The 19,512-nt window shown below is 30.0% G+C and overlaps 1 protein-coding gene across 1 annotated transcript; it reads left to right on the forward strand.

Moving 5' to 3' along the window:
- Positions 1-18,268, forward strand: LOC148234632 (DNA (cytosine-5)-methyltransferase 1-like). The gene is made up of 11 exons (XM_088185950.1): positions 1-168; positions 7,731-7,814; positions 8,218-8,301; positions 9,442-9,483; positions 9,607-9,748; positions 9,811-9,979; positions 10,041-12,540; positions 12,603-12,762; positions 15,147-15,328; positions 15,482-15,538; positions 18,140-18,268. The coding sequence occupies exons 1-11, from the start codon at positions 79-81 to the stop codon at positions 18,266-18,268; spliced, it is 3,639 nt and encodes a 1,212-aa protein (XP_088042076.1). The 5' UTR covers positions 1-78.
- Positions 18,269-19,512: the final 1,244 nt, after the last annotated feature.

The following is a 19,512-nucleotide window of genomic DNA, read 5'->3' on the forward strand; positions in this document are numbered from 1 at the left end:
TGTCGCCGCAGGGCGTTAGGCCGGCGCACGTAGGGTTTTTCTCAAATAATTATATCGTTGTATTTAATAGGTTGTACAATGCCACCGGCAGGTATGGAGCATATCTTACAATCAGAAGCTGCTGTTTCGGATGAAGATGTAATAATGGAAGATCAATCGATTCACGAGGTATTTATCTTTTCATAATTTTATTATACCGGTACTATTGTTTATACCTTTCCGCTCGCTATGCTGTTTTTAAAATCCTAGCGAGAAATTCTACCATTTATAATTATTTTTGAAAAAAATATGATGTATTAGTTATTTACATATTTGATTGTGTGCAATACCTTATATACGTACGCGAAGAAGTTTATCTTTTTCAAGATGCATATAAGGTCACTTTGTGTATATATTTACGTATTCTTGCATACATATGCATATGGGTATATTGATCAACTATGATCGGAATTTTCGCCGTGCGCAATTATCGTTTGCACGATAATCACTGAACCAAGGTCAATCCGGTTTTTGAACTTGTAATTTATTTTTAGTAGTAATAAAGAATATTTGGTTGCTTCATAAATTATTATAATATTCATTTCAGTTGCAATTATTGCGCGAATGACCTACGTTTCGGTTAAAAACGTATTTCTTTTGTTTTTGTAAAATTATTCAAGTTATTTTAACCAATAAAGTGACGAAGCCCTCGCAAATATTTCGATTTGGTTCGTCAGCCAAACGGATTTAAAATAACAGCTATTAAAAAAATTAAATTTGAATCTTTTTATGTTACATTATTAGGCACAAATTAATTTTGTCAGCGCCATGAAACAATTGGACACGCGCAAAAGTCGTCTTAACACTCGACTGACGGATTGTTTTCTCTTTAAAAATTAAAAAACAAAAATTTATGAAATGTTTTGACTTGTATTGGTACATATGTTAAAATTATTTTATCAGTGGTCTACAATCTGGGAAGCATAAGATCAAAATTGAAGTCATGAAATTTGTTTTATTTCTAGCTATAAACATATTTTCAAAGTAACTAAATATTTTTTGTTGAATTTTTTTACAAAGAAACTAAATATAAACGACATAAAAGTGCTGGTTTTGAGGATTAGTTGATATTAATACTGTTTTGCTACATAAATACGTTTTAAAATTGAAGGTTAAGGTCAAGACAAGAATGAGGGGCAGCGAGTAAACTTTGGTCCAAACAATGCAACGAATCTACATAAAAAAATTTAGAATTAATTTGATCCCAAATAAGAAAGTACCGAAAAAATACTATTATTATTATTATTTAAACCAAATTTATCACGGCGGCACGTTCAAATTTAATGGTTGTGAAACGTCCATTTGTTGTTTAATCCTAAATCGAAAGGGATGGAACAGCAAGTGGACGTTTCGCTACTATTAAATTTGAGCGTGCCGCCGTAATAAATTTGATTTAAATAAAATAATAAAAATATTTTTTTGGTACCTCCTGTTATCGGGGGTCAAATTAATTCTAAATTATTTTTATTAATTTCTTTATACATTTTATTTATTTATTTATATACAATTATAAATTACATTTTTAAGTAGATTCGATAACTAACTGGTCAACTTTTGGCTACCACTCTGGAAAAATCTGAAATGGCATTCCTGGAATTTTGTTTGCGCAGTAATCCGGTTACCTGCGTGCAATTTAGTAGTCACTCCAAAACTTATTGCGTCACCAACCTTGCACGTGTGTTTCAACGAATAACACGTGTAACATCTATGTCCAGTTTCTCACATGACGATTTAAGGATTCTCCAAATTTTGTATACATTTTTCTACAACAAAAAATATGCTTTACATTTTAAACATGGATCAACAAGTAATGCAGTCAACTTTTACATTCATTATTTTGCCGCTATGTTAGTTATTATTAACTATTTAATAACTTATTATAATTGACATTTTTTTCATAACTTTCCAATTATTTTGATTTTTTTAGATATAAAAATATGAATTGTATTTATTTGCGAAATAAATGTCGCATGTTCCTCTCGATACCAATTATCTAGATTTTTTTTAAATAGCTTTCACGGGATAAAATAATATAATTACAGAAAATATAGTCTTTTGCAGGATTAAAATCTATTATATTATATTTAAAGAAGCAAGAGAGGTTATTTAGTCTAAATTTATTTTTTCAGGAATCACTAAATACGTTCAATTATATCAGAAAGCGAGAACTTTAATCTTAATTATATTATACTACAGACCGCTGAATCTATTGCATAAATTTATGTTTAAAACAATCCTAAAAAAATTGATTTCTACCGGTGGAGTTTGTAAAACATCCTAATTCCATTAAAAAAATTTAATAAGAAAGTAAAGAGGTAAACAACATCTTTTTTCTTTAGTTTTTTGTCTTTATATAACGGTTTTTGAGGACAAGATAACTATCGTCGTTTTAATTAGTTTACCACCAAACTTATCTTAAAAATTAACCTTGTAAATAGATATATACATTAAATTTCATTAGCCAGCTGATCCACCGATTACTTTGTTAAAACGAGAGAAACAAGTTTATATATAATTATTTTCAAAGTTGCCTGACCGAATTTTTTAAAACAATTAAATTTTTAACAAGGTTCTCCTTTTACAAATTTCTACTATTTCTAGTCAAAATTATACTCTGCTGTTTTACATTTAAAATGCCATTGGACTGAACATTCCTAACTAAGCTTGCATTTCTTCCAATTTACTTAGAATAATAGTTTTTAAATTCAACATTTTTTACAGTTTTCTACGTTTTTTATGGTGCAAGCTCTGAGTCGAAAAATAAAACGTTTGATACTTTCAATCAATTATCTATTTTCCGTCCCTTTAATTATTCTCCATATGTTATTCAATTTTTATCTACCTGGTTTTAAAAAATATTAGTATTTTTATTTTAAAATAACGTAGAGTAAATGATCCACTCTCTAATAATTACCCGACATTAAAATAAATTACTAAACTAATTGTTAATTTACAACACTTATGGAACAACCTTATAAATATGAAGTTGTAATATTGTAGAATTAAGTTAATTTACAATCATATGGCACAGTACCATAATTTCAAGAGTCCTATTTTGCCGGCGGCCACTGTATTACGTAACATAAAACTTTCCAAGACGTAAGCCATAAATTTTGTTGTCGATGATGCGGTTTTATGACAGTTAACGATGCGTGTTCTTTGGGCTTTGAGTTACGCACTAAACCATTTTTTTGTCGCTCGAAGGACTCAAATGTCTATACACATATGTTCATGGCCTAATTTATAGCCGAGGTTTGTATACATTCATAATTTGTATACGCTTTCGGCATGATTGATCTCGGGGGATAAATATTTTATTTAATCTTCTTTATACAGATTTATAAATATACGTTGATCATCTCGAGTCAACGATTTAATTGAAACCTGTGACATGTGTTGCGAAGACTCGATGACGAAGAATGTTCGAATATCTTTTATAAGTTTATAAGAATCGCATTTCTTTATAATTGTCGTTGAGCTATTGCGACTTACAATGACCGAAAATGTTTTAAATTAGGTCGAATCATCATGTAACGATTTCCATATCAAATTAAATGTAGTTAAGTGTTTGTGCTGATTTTTTCAAAATAAGCTTTTGCATATAATAAATTATCTGCGAGTGTTTCAATATCACTCATTTTCTTAATTATTATTATAATATAGTATAAAATAAGATTTAAACGAAATTGTAGTTGATTTTTCGAGTTCAGTAAGGAGATCCGTGGTATATTCAAATGCATACTAGTATAATATTCGACTTTAATATTATTTTAACGGAATGTATAACACATTTCTTATTCACCTTTTTTGTTTGATGATTTTCTCAGAATTTATACTAATTAATATATACATATGTATATCCATGTATGTATATAAAAAGAAATACACAAACCTTGATTCTTTTTGTATAATAAATATAATTAAATCTCAGTCATCTACTGGTTAAAAACAGAAGAAGCGAGAATAATCGAGCTTATGACATGTTTTATTGCTTTGCTTCGCTTGACTGAAATTTACAATGATATTATACGAACTCTATATATAGAAAGGATACCTACTTATATTTCCATACCAGAAAACAATACATCACTTTCTTTTTTCATATAGTATGAATATTCATCAAGAAATGCCAGCATAATAAACTTTTATTTTTCGAATATAGTTCTACTCCTCCCGTAAATAACCACCAGGTGGTGAAAATTGTACATTACGTGTCCCGATGGCTAAGTGTGAAGGTTCATCTAAAAAATATTATTATAACAAGTTTATGCAAAGATTTTTACGTATTTTCCAAACGAAATTGTTTTTTTTTTCAATTTAATCAATTACATCATTCATATTGGTGGTTGGTTATAACTCCTCCATTTTTCTAGCTTATTTATGCTATTAAAATAAAATTTCTGTGACTAATGCAAATAAATGATTCAAGAGCTTACCTGTCCTAATTTTATTTTTATATTATATATTATTTAAAAAAATAATGTCATGAACAAATGATAATCAGAAGGAGCAAGGTCTGGAGTTGAGTCATCGTTGCCAAACGAGGTCGCGCTTTATCATAGTGAAAAAGTACACACTTTCTGTTTGCCAATTTATTTCTAACCTTTTTAAGTGCAGTGCTAGTAATTGTTTGATTGCGTTCCAAAAGTTTACAATACAGCTGCAATTACACTATTCAAAGCATTACATTTTTGCATGGATTTGAATTTATTATTTATATATCCGTTAGATATGCTCTCGGGATAAGGATTCCGGTTTGTAGTTGTATGCGTGTACCCTGTGGCTCAAAACAAGAATATTATTCATTTCTTTTATTTAAAAAAGTACATGTTTTATGATATTACAAGGAATCCTTTATAAATTGGTCGACATTATACTTTATTTCTTTGGATTGGGTAAAAAGTGCTTTTCCGAGTTTAGACATTATACTAAAAATATTCAATGAACCACAACTAATTAACCTAATCGAAACACAACAATAAATAATTTAATTTTCATAATAATTGTTACCTTTCTTTTTAAAATAAATACTAGAAAATATAATCAAGAATGTTCCGTGTCATACTGCACTTCAAAAATAAATAACAGCGATGACGATCAACGAAGATTCTAAGCAATAGGCATACGCGTCTATATCACTTCTCCCTCTCATATACCTGTATACCAGCGACTTCCAAACTGGGAGGCGCTGACTATCGCCAGGGGAGGCGCCAAAACTTTTTAATAAAAAAATAATTTTCATACTATAATATCTAGAAATAAATAAAAGTTCATATCGTAACGTAACAGTAAAAATTCAATGAATGAATGTTTATTTCTATTTTTATTTCATTTTTATACATACATATATGTATTTAATTCCTATATAAAAAATATCCGGAAAACCATCATGAAGATGAACGATAATTTTATTGTTAAACTTGCCTATTTGGTTGAAATTTTTAGAAAATTGAGCGACTTAAATAAATCAATGCAGGGATCACAAATGCATCCACTTGTTCAAAAAGACAAAGTAAAAAGTTGAAGTTATGGAAACCAAATTTACAAAAAAATAAGTTGGATATGTTTTCACTTTCCAAAGATTTCTGGCCCACTGCCAATATTGAAGCAAGCAAAAATATTTTTATCAAACTCTTGGATGGTTTAGTGCTGCATTTTACACATTATTTCGAAGGCCTTGATTTTTTAAGGTTTTTGTAGATACAGCATCCATTTAACTACAATGAAGAAGACGAATTTGAGTTGACAACCATCGAAAAAGAAAAATTAATAGAATTATCATGCGATCGAGTTCACTAAAACAAAAGTTTATAAATGAAACTATAATTCAATTTTGGTTGAATCTTAGTGGAGAGTATGAATCTTTGTATTGCAAAGCAATGCAAGTGCTTCTACCGTTTGTAACGTCTTATTTATGCGAAGCGGGCTTTTCGGCACTAGCACTCTCACCATTGCCCCCAAGATTTGATAAATTTTGTGCCAATAAACAACATCATTAAAAAAAATTTTTTTGGGGGGCGCGAAAAAATATTTTTTTTAGGGAGGCGTATTAGCATAAAACTTGAAAACCGCTGCTGTATACAATACATTCCCAAAACGGAATCCTTATCCCGAGCGGGCATAAGGATTAAGGGCGACAACACACTACCCCAAAAATATTAGAATATAACAAACTAAAATAATGCATATATTTTTTTGGATAAAATAAATAATTATAAAAAAATTCTCTTGCCCCAAATAGGCGACGACTCATTGCATTGCGACGCAATGAGTTAAGACGACAATCAATAAAATATCATTTCTTTTTTATTTTATATTGTGTAGTAATAGTATACTACCATATTGCATTATAATCTAGTGGTGAACTATGTTATATCCCAGTGTATTTTTAATGAAAGAAGACGCAGGACTCATGGGTGAGTCCACGGCCCTACACAATGTTCAAGACTCCTCATTTTTCATCAACATTTTTGATCGCGTTTTTATGTTGAAAAATAGAGCCGGTGAAGGTTTATGATTTTACCATAAGAAAATGAATGAGTCGTTCAGTAGAACAATCACAAATAACAATAAAACAACAATGTTGCGTACTCTTGTACTGAACAATAGTCGGTACGCAATATTAAACCTTAATCCGTATGACAGACGGCACATTGTCGTATTTTCTTCACGGGTGAAGTATCTTGCCAGCGATTGGTTGTACGGCAGTTACACTGCCGGCTACGCAATAATAACCCTTATGCCAGTATAAAATACGGGTTTACTAAGTTACCGGACTTAAATAGAAATATTGGAACCAAACAGGATTTTCCCCTTCTGCACAATGCCAGGTAAATGCCCTTTCTAAACTCGGCCCACTTTAATTGTCTGCATAGCAGCGATGCTTCCCCACAATTGGCTTGTTAGAAATCTAATCGCTGATGCTAGAATACTAGGTATTAGACGCGTACACTCAATCGAATAGAAATAAACGGCTAGTCTTATCAAATTTAATATATTTCTAGAAAAATGAAAGTAACCACAGTCGACGTTAGGATTGATGCGTAGTCTTATTTTATTGTCCACTCTGTATATACGCCTCTTAAGCCCGCTTATTCGAGCAAAGACTTTTTCATTTATTAATTACGGATTTATACAACTTTTACTTTCTAATTATTTATTTTTTGAACTACATTTAGCACTTTCTAAATGTATAATTGTTTAGTTCTAAAAAAATGAATTAAAAAAACCCTGAATTAAAAATTGTGTTCAGGAATTTGTTATACAATTTTTTCAATTTGTTAAAATGGGGTGTATTAGAAAATATATATTATTTATGTTCTGTTATAAATAATAATAATTAAGATATTGGCAAGATAATAAATGTAATTGAAATTATACCTATAACTTGTATAATATTTTGTTTTGATATAAATTTTGAAACATTTAATGCCCTAATATTTTTAAATTTATTATATAATACTTTTGATATTTTCTATTAAAACATATAATTATAAATGTATGTACATACTAAATATTCATTGACTATTCAGATGGAACATATATAGTGTAATATCTAATACATTGTATTTTGTAATGTTTTCAATCGAGACAAAACTTTATTATAAACTATCAGAGAAATACTTTTCAGATTATATTCTAGCATTTTTATTAGTTTATATTACTGTATATATTTTATTTTTCTTCTTCAGAAAAACAAGATATTAAGCAGTTCACGTCGGCTAATAGTAGCAGTCGAGAAACTGGACATCAAATACCTCGAGGGGCAAGTAAAGGTATTGTGTTTTTATATTTTAAATGTTTTATCGATCTTATTATACATATATTTTATTTTTATACCTATAATACATTGTATGTTTTCAATTATAATTCAACTTATAAATTTATTATGATCATAAACAACTCCATTGCTTAAAAGTCGTAAAAAGTTTAAAATTGAAAGTGTGGTGTATATTTTACTATTCTGTCATTTAGTATATATACTTAATATTCTGTCATTTAGTATCGAGATGGAACACCTGTAATGTAACAGTATCTAATACATTGTACGTATTTTGTAATGTTTTTAATCGTGATAAAATTTGAATTTAAACTATCCAAGAAAAGCTATTTAGATTATATTCTAATATTTTAATTAGTTTATATTACTGTATCTATTTTCTTTTTCTTCTTCTTCAGAAAAACAAGATGATAAGCAGTAAACGTCATCTAATAGTATCAATCGAGAAACTGAACATCAAATACCTCGAGGAGCAAATAAAGGTATTCTGTTTTTCTATATACTATTATAAAGGTATTGTTTTTATATTACTATTTAGAGAAATTTAAAAAAATGAAAATTAATAAAAAATATAAACAAGGATTAGATAACATTTTAGACCCAAAGTAAAAAACTTTAAAATTCAAAAAGTATTTTTAAAGAATGAAACTTAAGAGGACAACTCGCATTATAATTAATATTTTTTTATTTATATGTTGTTGCACCCCCTTTAGCCTTCAACCCTGCTAAAACACGCGACGGCATAGAATTAATCAATGACTCAATCAATTTCTTCGTATCACACTTTTTTGATAATTTTTTTAGTTTTTATACACTAGATGGTTTGTGCACTCACCCTAATTTTCTTAATTATTATTTTCCAAAAAATTTAAATAGGGTTCATATCAGGGCTGTTTCTGGGCCAGTCTTTTATTAAATAATTAGTTGAATTTTAATTTTTAATCTCATTTCTAATACATTGATTCGACGTATCAGCCGAGCTTCACTAGATAAGGTAATTTTTCTAAGCCCACTACCCTTAAATCGATTTGTTGAACCTGTATCAATGTTTTTTTATTTATTTAAACTGTTGATTAGTTACAACCAACACACTGTGAAATTTGTTTTGTCTAAAACCCCATTGACGAATACACAATGATATTGGCTTTTTGATTTTTACTTAATTTGGAGCGATTCGGCATTATGACTTTTATAAATATTTTCTCCACAAAAACTGTTACTCCATTGACCTGGTAACTACTAGCAAACAATGGAGACTTACCCCTAAATTTACACTAAAAAATCAGAGCATTCCAGCAATAAATAAGGAAAATATCTTATTTCTTTACGATTTTGAGAAGTGATGCGATTTTTTTGCACGCTACTGCATCTTTAAATAGGTTAAACAGTTAAAATGTATATAATGCGCTTATTCAGTGAAAGCCAACCAACGACACAATGTTGTTAAATGCTGCCCACTGGCTATGATTTTAACGATTTTAACAATTAGACGAACTTACTAAATTAAAGATTAAAAAATGTAGACGAACTTACTAATAATTATTACTATTTGTAAATCATAGTTTGTTATATGCTTTAAATTTGGCCACCTATTTTCAATTATTTTGTATTCTTTTTTACAGGCAACTAAGAGTCTGGTTAAACACAAAAAACGTATATTACAGGTTTGTGAATTTTTTAACTACGACATATATATACACAGAGTTGCTTCTTACTTTCCCTAGTCAATATTCAAATTGCTAACAGAGTTAATTTCAGAAGCATAAATATATAAAATATTTTTTTAGCGGTGCGATTATTCCAAAAGCAGAAAAGTATGCTTGAAAATCAACAGAGAGAACTGTGATAAATGTGGAATTCCAGTATGTCAGACATTAAACGCAGTTATATTAGAAAATGCGATAACTGCTAAAGAATTGAACTTAAACGGTAATCAAATCAAGTATTATTGTATTATTGAAACACAAATTTTATGAAAAATATTGTTTTAGATACAAATTACATATTGAATTATTGCATTTATGGGATATGCTATCACTTGGCTCTCATTGACGATACAGTTGAACAATTGAGCAGAAAGTTTTTTATACAAGGATATATATATGACGCCGAAAAGTCGACTGTAAAACCAGTCAAGGATTTGGGACCTATAACTTCTATGTAAATATACAATACATATATTGATTGCTGATTTTTTAATGATAATATATTTTATTTACAGCAATATCACTGAAAATCAATTACAAATAAACACCAGAATCGGCACCTTTGTTTTAGTCACTCCAAGTACAGAGTACGCCGGTATCAATGAACAAGTTTTCGAAAAATTACTTATTGGAAAATCTTATATTGAAACGCTACGCATGCACAAATATAAAATACCTGTTTTTAAACTACTAGAAGGAATGTTACAGAGGTGCCAAAAAGTATGTAAAACTTTTGACCGAAGCAGTGTAATCCGAAATGTCGATTATATTAAAAAAATGACTACAGACATAAGGCTCAGAACGCATGGCTTATACAATTCAGAGCGAACGTATAATCCTAATGCTTTCTTTAGATACATTGAAAAATTGCCATGTCATAGTAAAGCAACGACTACGACAAAGATATTTAATATATTTACATCCGTATTCTGTAGAGAACTGAATCATTCCGGTGACCGTATCAATGTTCCATTTAATCCTGATATAAATCATTCGGGGCCTACAACGTCCAAATGTGACTTGAATAACACACAAAATAAAGCATCTTTCAGTCGTATGCAAATCGATGAAAAATATTATTACACCACATTTCAGGCAGATAATGCTACTATTACCGTTGGCGATTATGTCAGCTATAAACTGGCCAATAAAATGACTACATTAAAAGTAATATATATTTGGGAGATCGATGATAAAAAATATTTCCACGGACAAATGGCTATTTCTAGTGCAGATACTATTTTAGGAGATATCGGTCACTCTGATCGCGTATTAACCATTAATAAGTGTTTTAACTTGTTATGTGTTTCGCATATGGAAAGATTATCTAAAACCATAGATATGGATTTAATTTACGATGAAAATAAGATGCGTTTCGAAACTTTTCGACAAATAGATCCATTGACAAATTATTGCTCAGGAAATCCGCACGTTTGCCAGTTGTGTTTAGGTCGATGCTCTGAAGAAAGGATTCCGTCCCTGAAGGATTTTCTACCGCCAGATAAACAATATTTAACAAAATTCAACAGATACAGATGGGGATCTATTGATTTTAAACAAAATACTATCAAACCTGGCTGTACAATACTAATGAAGCCGAATACTTTCAGTGTTGAAAATTACAATACAAATATCAATGAGGAACTGTTAAAGAATTATGTAAATAATAAACTTGATCCAGAATATGTCAGAAAATGTAACTTTACAAAAAACCACACTTCTAACCTGTGCCAAATTGGGTACGTGGATGAAATCATCTCCAAGGGCATGGTTGAAGTCAATGCTGTTCAATTGAAAGTGTTTCTTCTGAAGCAGCCGGAAAATATTGAAGAACGTAATTTTCATTCACATATTAATGAAGTGTATTGGACGAACAAATTCATGGTCGTCAATTTATCAGATGTTGTCGGTTTATGTACAGTTTTGTATGTCGAGCATATTACCGAAGATATCGTCAACTGGTCGATTCAAAATGCTGAAAGATTCATTCTCTCCAAATCTGAGTCAGCTTATATTGACTTTGTACCGTTGAAGTTTAGACAAAAACTTTCCATTTTGAAAGAAGTTCCTGAAGAAAAAACAGAGTTGCTTAAAAGCCTGGACATCTTCTGCGGATGCGGCGGGCTCACTGAGGGATTACGACAATCTGGCATATTAAAACCTCATTGGGCGATAGAGAACAACGCCGCAGCGGCTGAATCTTATCAATTGAATCATTCGAATTGCATGATGTTTGTCGAAAACGCAAACTCGTTACTTGATAAAATAATGGCTAGCAATATTTCTTTGGGTTATAATATGCCAAAGCCTGGACAAGTGGATGTTATCTGCGCTGGTCCTCCGTGTCAAGGATTCTCCGCATTAAACAAATTTTCAGAAATGGACCATTCAAGTCTGAGCAATTCTCTGGTGGCTACAACCCTTTCGTACTGCGACTATTTTAAACCGAGATTTTTCATCATGGAAAATGTAGCAAACTTGGCCAGATACAAAGATGGGCTCATGCTCAAGTTTATGTTGCAAAGTCTTTGCGAAATAGGGTACCAATTTACATTAGGTGTTTTACAAGCCGGAAATTTTGGAGTGCCGCAAACGCGATCTAGATTATTTATAATAGCGGCTAAGAAAAACGAGATTTTACCACACCTCCCTGAACCGACTCACTCCTTTGCGTTTGAAGCTGTCACTTTAAAAATGAACGGCAAATCGTTTGCAATAAGGAATTATAATAACTTTGCGCTAAGAAAATCGGTAACCGTCGAAGACGCTATTATGGACTTGCCGCCGATTAAAAACGGCGACGCTAAACCAGTACTTAGTTATCTGCACCCTCCTCTGACGGAGTTTCAAATGTTGATGAGGAAAGGTACCAATTCGCTGGTAAGAGACCATACGTGCCTAAAATTGTCGCCTATAAACTCTATGAGAGTCAGCTACGTCCCGAAAGATGGTGCCGGAGATTGGAGAGATCTCCCCAACAAGGAGGTGCAATTGGAAAATGGACTAACTTTGAAGGTATGAGTATTGAAATATGTATACAAAGCTTAAATGTACATAAAAACAATTTTCTGTTACAGAAGCTGAAATACTCTTACAAAAATAAAAGGAGGAACACATTGGAAGCTTGCTGTTGCCAAAATTCGGATAAAAATTGTAAAAGCAAACAAGCCAACACCCTAATCCCGTGGTTTTTGGCTCATACAAAAGACGCAAATAATAATTGGCCTGGTGTAATAGGTAAAAATATAAAAGTTGGTTATAGAGTAATTAAAACATCTTGCAAGTTACTAACGTCACAAAAAATATTGATTTCAAGTTGTTTCACAAATGAATGGTTAAAAATTACACCCGGTAAAGGCCGCAATAATTAAGTAGATTTCTGTATATAAACAGTTCTGCCCTTTCAAATTTTACTCCAGTGCGAGTTACGAATTCTTTATTACTTTATACATAATTTAAAAGAACTATATTTTTTAATTTCAATTTCCATTTTTAAACTTTTTTTACATTTTTACTTTTTTCTCTTTAAATTTTATAATCGATTTTTTTATTTTTTAAGTAGTCCCCAATTTACTAATACAAATTACTGCATCTGGTTAACTTAGTCCAGATATTAACAAGCCAACATCTAGAAACAAAATGGTGGTTCAGGCTGGCTAACGAACTAGTCAAGATTTTTACAATATCTATTTTTATCATATTAAATATCATGTGCACAAATTTATGGCTTTCAAAAACCTTACGTTGAAATATAAATTGTAAATAATTATAAATTGTATAGAACATAATAATTAATAATATAGATGTCAGTGAAGTTTCCCTAAATGGATTGAATTATGTGATTTTAAATAACTCTTAAGTTACGAAAATGTGTATAATATAGTTGAATTTCGTTATCTTACGAATAGTCAATAAATATCATTAGATCGTGATTATTATCCACAGAAAATCGCAGCTATGCTCTTGGATTTAAGCATGTGTAACATTTAACAGGATATTTTAACGATTTTCTCATTTGTAATATAATTTTCACTAAAATAAATTGATATCCCAAATTCCAGAGATTCAAAACTCGGGTAAATTTTATTTTTCTCTAGGCAGTGTTACATTTACATACAGGTTTTTTATATGAATATATAAAATCGTGTACCAATAAAATATAAATGTGTCTAATTAATCTTTAGCACCACCATTGTGCAACTTCCACAAACAATTAAATGAGAAACGCACATTCACCTCCAATAGACACACTCGAACAATCAATGTGTTTGGCGAGTTACACAAATTAATTAGAAAATGTATTGATACACACTATTGTATACATATTTCAACATTTATTCCATTATTGTTTACATGCTATATATTCTAACACTAATGAATTTTTAAAGTAAATATTTATTTTTTGTGGTATGTACTCATTGTTTTTAAAATACGGAGTTTCAATTGTAGGATTAATAATAAGTTAATATAATTAAGCTTAGCTTCTAATGTTCGCAAATAAGCCACACCGCACGATTGTAGTTTTACCAATAATGCAATGTCTTAAAATAAGTTTGTCACTATAAAACGTTCGCATCATAAGATTCCCTATCAAGCTCGAAGGTTTACCGTTACATTCTAATTAGAATCCACTACTATTTGCCTCTCAGCCATACACCGTGGGGGTGTTACCCTGCACTTCTAAAGAAATATTCGCTATTTTATTTTTATTATATAATAATGCTCTTTTCTTATAATAAATACAAATATTTTATTGCTTTTGGAAACAACAATAGTAGGAACACATTTAATAACGACTATAATAATTATATTTATTTAAAAAAATTTTGAAATTCTGCGCAAAATTAAAAAATCAGATATATTATATAACTAGCAAAATTATGAAATGAAGTTAGTGGTATTGTAGGTTAATCAAATTTATTCATTTAACAATCCAGAACTGACGCTGATCCCCTAGAAATAAAAGTAGGAGGGGTGTCGCACGCAACGAAGAAAGAGATAAAGCATCCTATTTCGTGTAACGGTAATTCGTCCAGACGACATGGGAATCTTATGAAGCAAAACATTCACGGACAAAAAAATCTACTTTATATGTATATACACAACGAAACATTCTTAGACAAAATGCTCACGCAACATAATGTTCATCTACCAAATTTTCAAACGATCACAAACAATTTTTTTTACGAAAATAACGCTTGATTTGATGAAACTTGTGGTGCATAAGAATTACATATTGTCCTTTCACAGATTAATAAATATACAATATATACATATTAGGTACGCCAATCTAATTAAAAATTATCCACCATAAGAAACATTAATATTTTATACTTTCTCTAGTGTGTGCAATCTTTTTTTTTCTCTTTTGATCAATATCAATCATTTCAACAACTGATTTTATTGAAGTTTCAGTTTCCTTTTTCTACTCGGTACACATATTTAAAAATTAAAATGTAGAATTTTGCCAAAGAAATATGGATATGTGATGTTTATTGCATTATTTGTCTATTTTTTACTATCAATAAAAAATTTAAAGATTTTCTATTAAAAATAGTAAAACACCCCCATATTTATGTTACAAGCTTCCATTTATATAATAATTTCTATTTGATTTTCAGGAAGACTTGACCGACATGGATATTTCAGAACAACCCTGACACATCCCAATATTTTGGGAAAACAAGGAAGAGTCATCCATCCTAATCAGAATAGAGTTCTTTCCGTGAGAGAATACGCTCGATCACAAGGATTTCCCGATGCCTATATGTTTTTTGGGGATATCAAAGAAAAGTATAAACAGGTGTGTTTCGATAGCTACATAAGTATATAATATGTACAAGTAGAGGTAGACATGTTACTACGTATGGTCAAATCATATTAATATATTTACCTTTTGTATATATACGTAAAATGATTTGATTGCCATTTGTTCATATATGACTTAACTTTACAGATTGGAAATGCCGTTCCTCCTCCAGTCGCTCGTGCAATTGGCCTGGAAATCAAAAAGGTTCTAAAAAATAATAAATAAAACGTCAGCTTTTTTAGATTTTATTTCTAATAATAATACAATATATTTGTATCAATATAATAAACTACTATTAATCGCCTGAATTTAAGAGACAAGTGTAAACATTCTCAGTTGCAATTTTTTAGTTTCAAGATTGTTTTCTCTCCTTTTTAGAATTGACCTTATTTAAGTCTTATGTATATATTTTATATAATTTAGTTTGCAATTTTAAGTACTGTATTGATTGTTGAAGTCAAAAACGAACGATGACATATTATAAGTACATATATAAGTTTCTGATTAATTTTTATATTGTTATTAATGATCTCAGAAAAACAGACTTTATCAGCTTAGTTAAGACGATATCAAATGATGTTAGAGAATACTTAACCTCTTAACCGGGCAGTATCTTATTACGTGATTAAAAATCTTTGATTCTGAACAGACGGTTAATTTTGTCGAATTTAAGTTGCAATTCATTAGAATTTAAAAGTAAAATTTACCCGTCAGAATGAACAGCACGGAAAACAATAAACAGTCACAGAACAGCCTCGCAATATCCATTGTGATGATATAATATAAGGTATGACAAAATTCGTCCCTCCCATTGAAAACATATTTGTGTCATGCCTGTTAGGTATGAAATAACATTACAACTCCTTTAGGCGTCATGCCCGATTAAGAGGTTAATTAGAAAACAACGGGCAATGTAGTAGAATCGATAAACTTTTGCTTGTGGTAATCTTACGTAATTTTATTAATATTAGACTTTTTAAATTTATTATTTCACTAATAAACACATTATGTTCTGCCACTATCCTGGAATTTTAAGTTTTTATATTTGTTTTTTGTCAAAAAGTAATATATATTTTTTTGTATTAAAATTTCATCTCTTAAAAGTTAAAACCATAATCATTTTCATAGGATATTTTTACAAGATAACTTAAAACTATTTTTTAACCCACGATAACGCATGTACGGATCATAATGTGTTTTAATATAGACATTATATATTTAGGAAAATTTAATATAGGTTATATTTATTGGATAATTGAGTGTTTTATTGTCTTATTTTTATATAATCATATATTTCCATAGGAATGTAAATTGTGCTTTTACTACATTTAATTTTCATATACCCAATTTTGTATTATTTTATTTCAAATATAATACCGTACAAATTAACATGTCCCTTATTTCATCCAATAGTATGCCTAAAATCTTTTACTAATTAAGCCTTCCGCGTCTTTTAGAAAAGCGCAATATATGCCAATATTACTAAATTTTTGTGAGATTTCACTAAAACCAAATTTAAAAAAAACGCTTTCTTGACATTGTTTTAGCGAATAAATTGCTCTCTAATGTAGTAATCAGCTAATAAAATCTATTATGTGACTATCTATATGTCCTGAAACGATTATATTATGTAATTCCTAACGTCTCTTAGTATTGTATTACAAAGAAAATCTTTTTTATATGATGATAGCAAAAATATCTTGTAAGAATTACGAAAAAGTTTGGAATCTATGAACATAAAATCATACACATAAGTCGTCAAATATTTTTTACACAATATTTAATAATAACTAAGAATATATTGTCAAATTCTCTCAGTGTTTGCCTTCAATAATAAATATTCGAAGTGTAATAAAATACAGTAAATTGCTGGATAAAAAATAATGCCATGGATACAATGTGTTCATGGATTATGTAGTTAAATCATTTGGATATAAAATATATAGTTATATTTGTTTAGCATGCTGTTAAATTTGTTATATGCGTGTGCGGCTTTAGCCGCTCTAGTGATATGGAGCGGACCGCTAGCAGCTACAGCTGCTAGTGATGCGGGAGGATTAACTTCCATTTTACTTTCAAAGCTTGTGCAGTACTAAACTATGTAAAATTCTCAAAATATACTGTTTTACATCATATAACATGGATTTGGAACTGCCCGTTCCACTATTACTAATCCACCTTTTCAAGGGTATATTTTAAGTTGAAGATGTTAATAAATTTCTTCATAAACATTTTTTTATTGATTTTACCCGGTCCGCATATAAACAACTATTGATAAAATAATTTTAAAACAAAATAATAACAATGCATATTCTTCACAAAAAAGTGTTATGACATAATTTCAATGTTGCAATCTTTTTATACATAAATACAGTCAGGTCTCTGAGAAATATATATTTATAAAATATGCGTCTATGGTATGTATTGTAATTGTAAATGAACGTGCAAACTCAGTCGTTCAGTATTGATCGAGATTTACGCAAGAAAGCAAGCGACTGTAGGACGACTAAAATGATTTCGGAAAAATACATCGTTGGCAAACTGTTGGGTGAGTGAATAACGTCATCGTACATTTTACTTATTATAAAGGTGGTAGTTTATTATTATATACTTATATTTAATTTTAGACGTTTATTATAAAATTCTATTCATAGGAATTTCGAATCTGTCCTCGAGTATTTCGATTACATTATTAATTTAAAGTTATAATCAAAGTTGAAATTCGGTTATTTTGCCCACAAAATAACCGAATATTAACTTAATTGATAGATATTTTATTATCGTTTTTAATCACCATCATTGCAGGCGAAGGGGTGCAAGCCAAAGTCTACGAAGGAAAGTCTACCAAAGATGACAAACTGTATGCTATCAAAGTGTATAGAAAAACTCGCAAGCATTCGAACGATTCTCCTATTGATCGCGAGAAGAGGGTAAGTATTATTAACTCGTATATTTATATTAAACACCTACATATGCACATGTGTCGAGTAGTAAAAACAATAATTTGGTATTGTTAAGTCATATTAAACGAAATCTTGCTTCTTAAGCACCCTCGGGAGCTAAAAGTAATCGACTGACAATTTTATTCCGCTAAGAAATGGTAAAATTCACCAGGAGAATGTTTCGAATATTTAAATTTAGACGACATTGAAGAGTTGCCCCTTAATATGATATGGAATAGAAACAAAATAGTAAGAAACTAAATTGCATTTATAAATCTTGATTGCTTCAATTGCTAATGGAAGGGAAAAAATATAAGGCAAGCGCCAAATCAAAGAAAAACGTTTATAAAATGTTTCAGCTTAGAAACTTCCGTAAATAGACTGATCCGAGTTCAGAGTACAAATAACTAATCAAAGAAGAAAATTTAAAATGCATCCGTAGTGATGTCTTTCCCCTGAGTCTTCAGTTTTGAAAATTGTACTGTAGCATAATTGTACCCTTTAGAACTTGTGTGGCCCTGCGTTTCTAAGAAAAGAAGAGCTAGTAAGTTTAGTCTTTGCGAACATATAGTTTAATGAGTAACGTGCTAAGAAATATTATTACGTATTATGTATGCTTTGAAAATGATTGGCGTAACACATTGGAATCCGCAACGGTTTAGTAACGAGATAAGCTCTCTTTAGTATGTGTGTTTTGATACAACGTTGTCAGGATATTAATGTGGATGTATTTATCTCTTAAGATTCTTACAAAGCATTGTTGTATTATAGTAAAAGGGATGAAAATAAAGAGTCCTACTCGATAATCTGCAATACTCTTAGCTGATGGTGAAGAGGGGTTGCAAACACTAATTAATAAAATAACAGAAGCCTTTAAAAGTTTCGGCCTAATCACTAAAAATCAAAAATTTATAAGCATATATGCAAACATTTAAAATACCGGGTTGAGAAAGCCAGTATAACGTTCACTCGAATCATTTTTTATTATATCTTTACGAGAATCACCGAATAGAATCACTCTTATTGATGTTTTAGGACATATCCTTTAATTTTGTACGAATTCTTTGTCTTGATTTGCACAATTGGACAGGTGTATATATTTATAGTTGTAGATTTGTATATCTTCATTCATTAGATTGAATGAACTCCTGTTTTATTTTACTCACCTATATTTTATTTGATATAATTTCAGCTCCTGAAATTGGACCATGAAAATGTTATTAAGCTTTGTGATGT

The sequence above is a fragment of the Plectrocnemia conspersa genome, unplaced genomic scaffold (genome assembly GCF_051122295.1).
Source record: "Plectrocnemia conspersa isolate PC_06_02 unplaced genomic scaffold, ASM5112229v1 ptg000005l, whole genome shotgun sequence".
NCBI lineage: Eukaryota > Metazoa > Arthropoda > Insecta > Trichoptera > Polycentropodidae > Plectrocnemia > Plectrocnemia conspersa.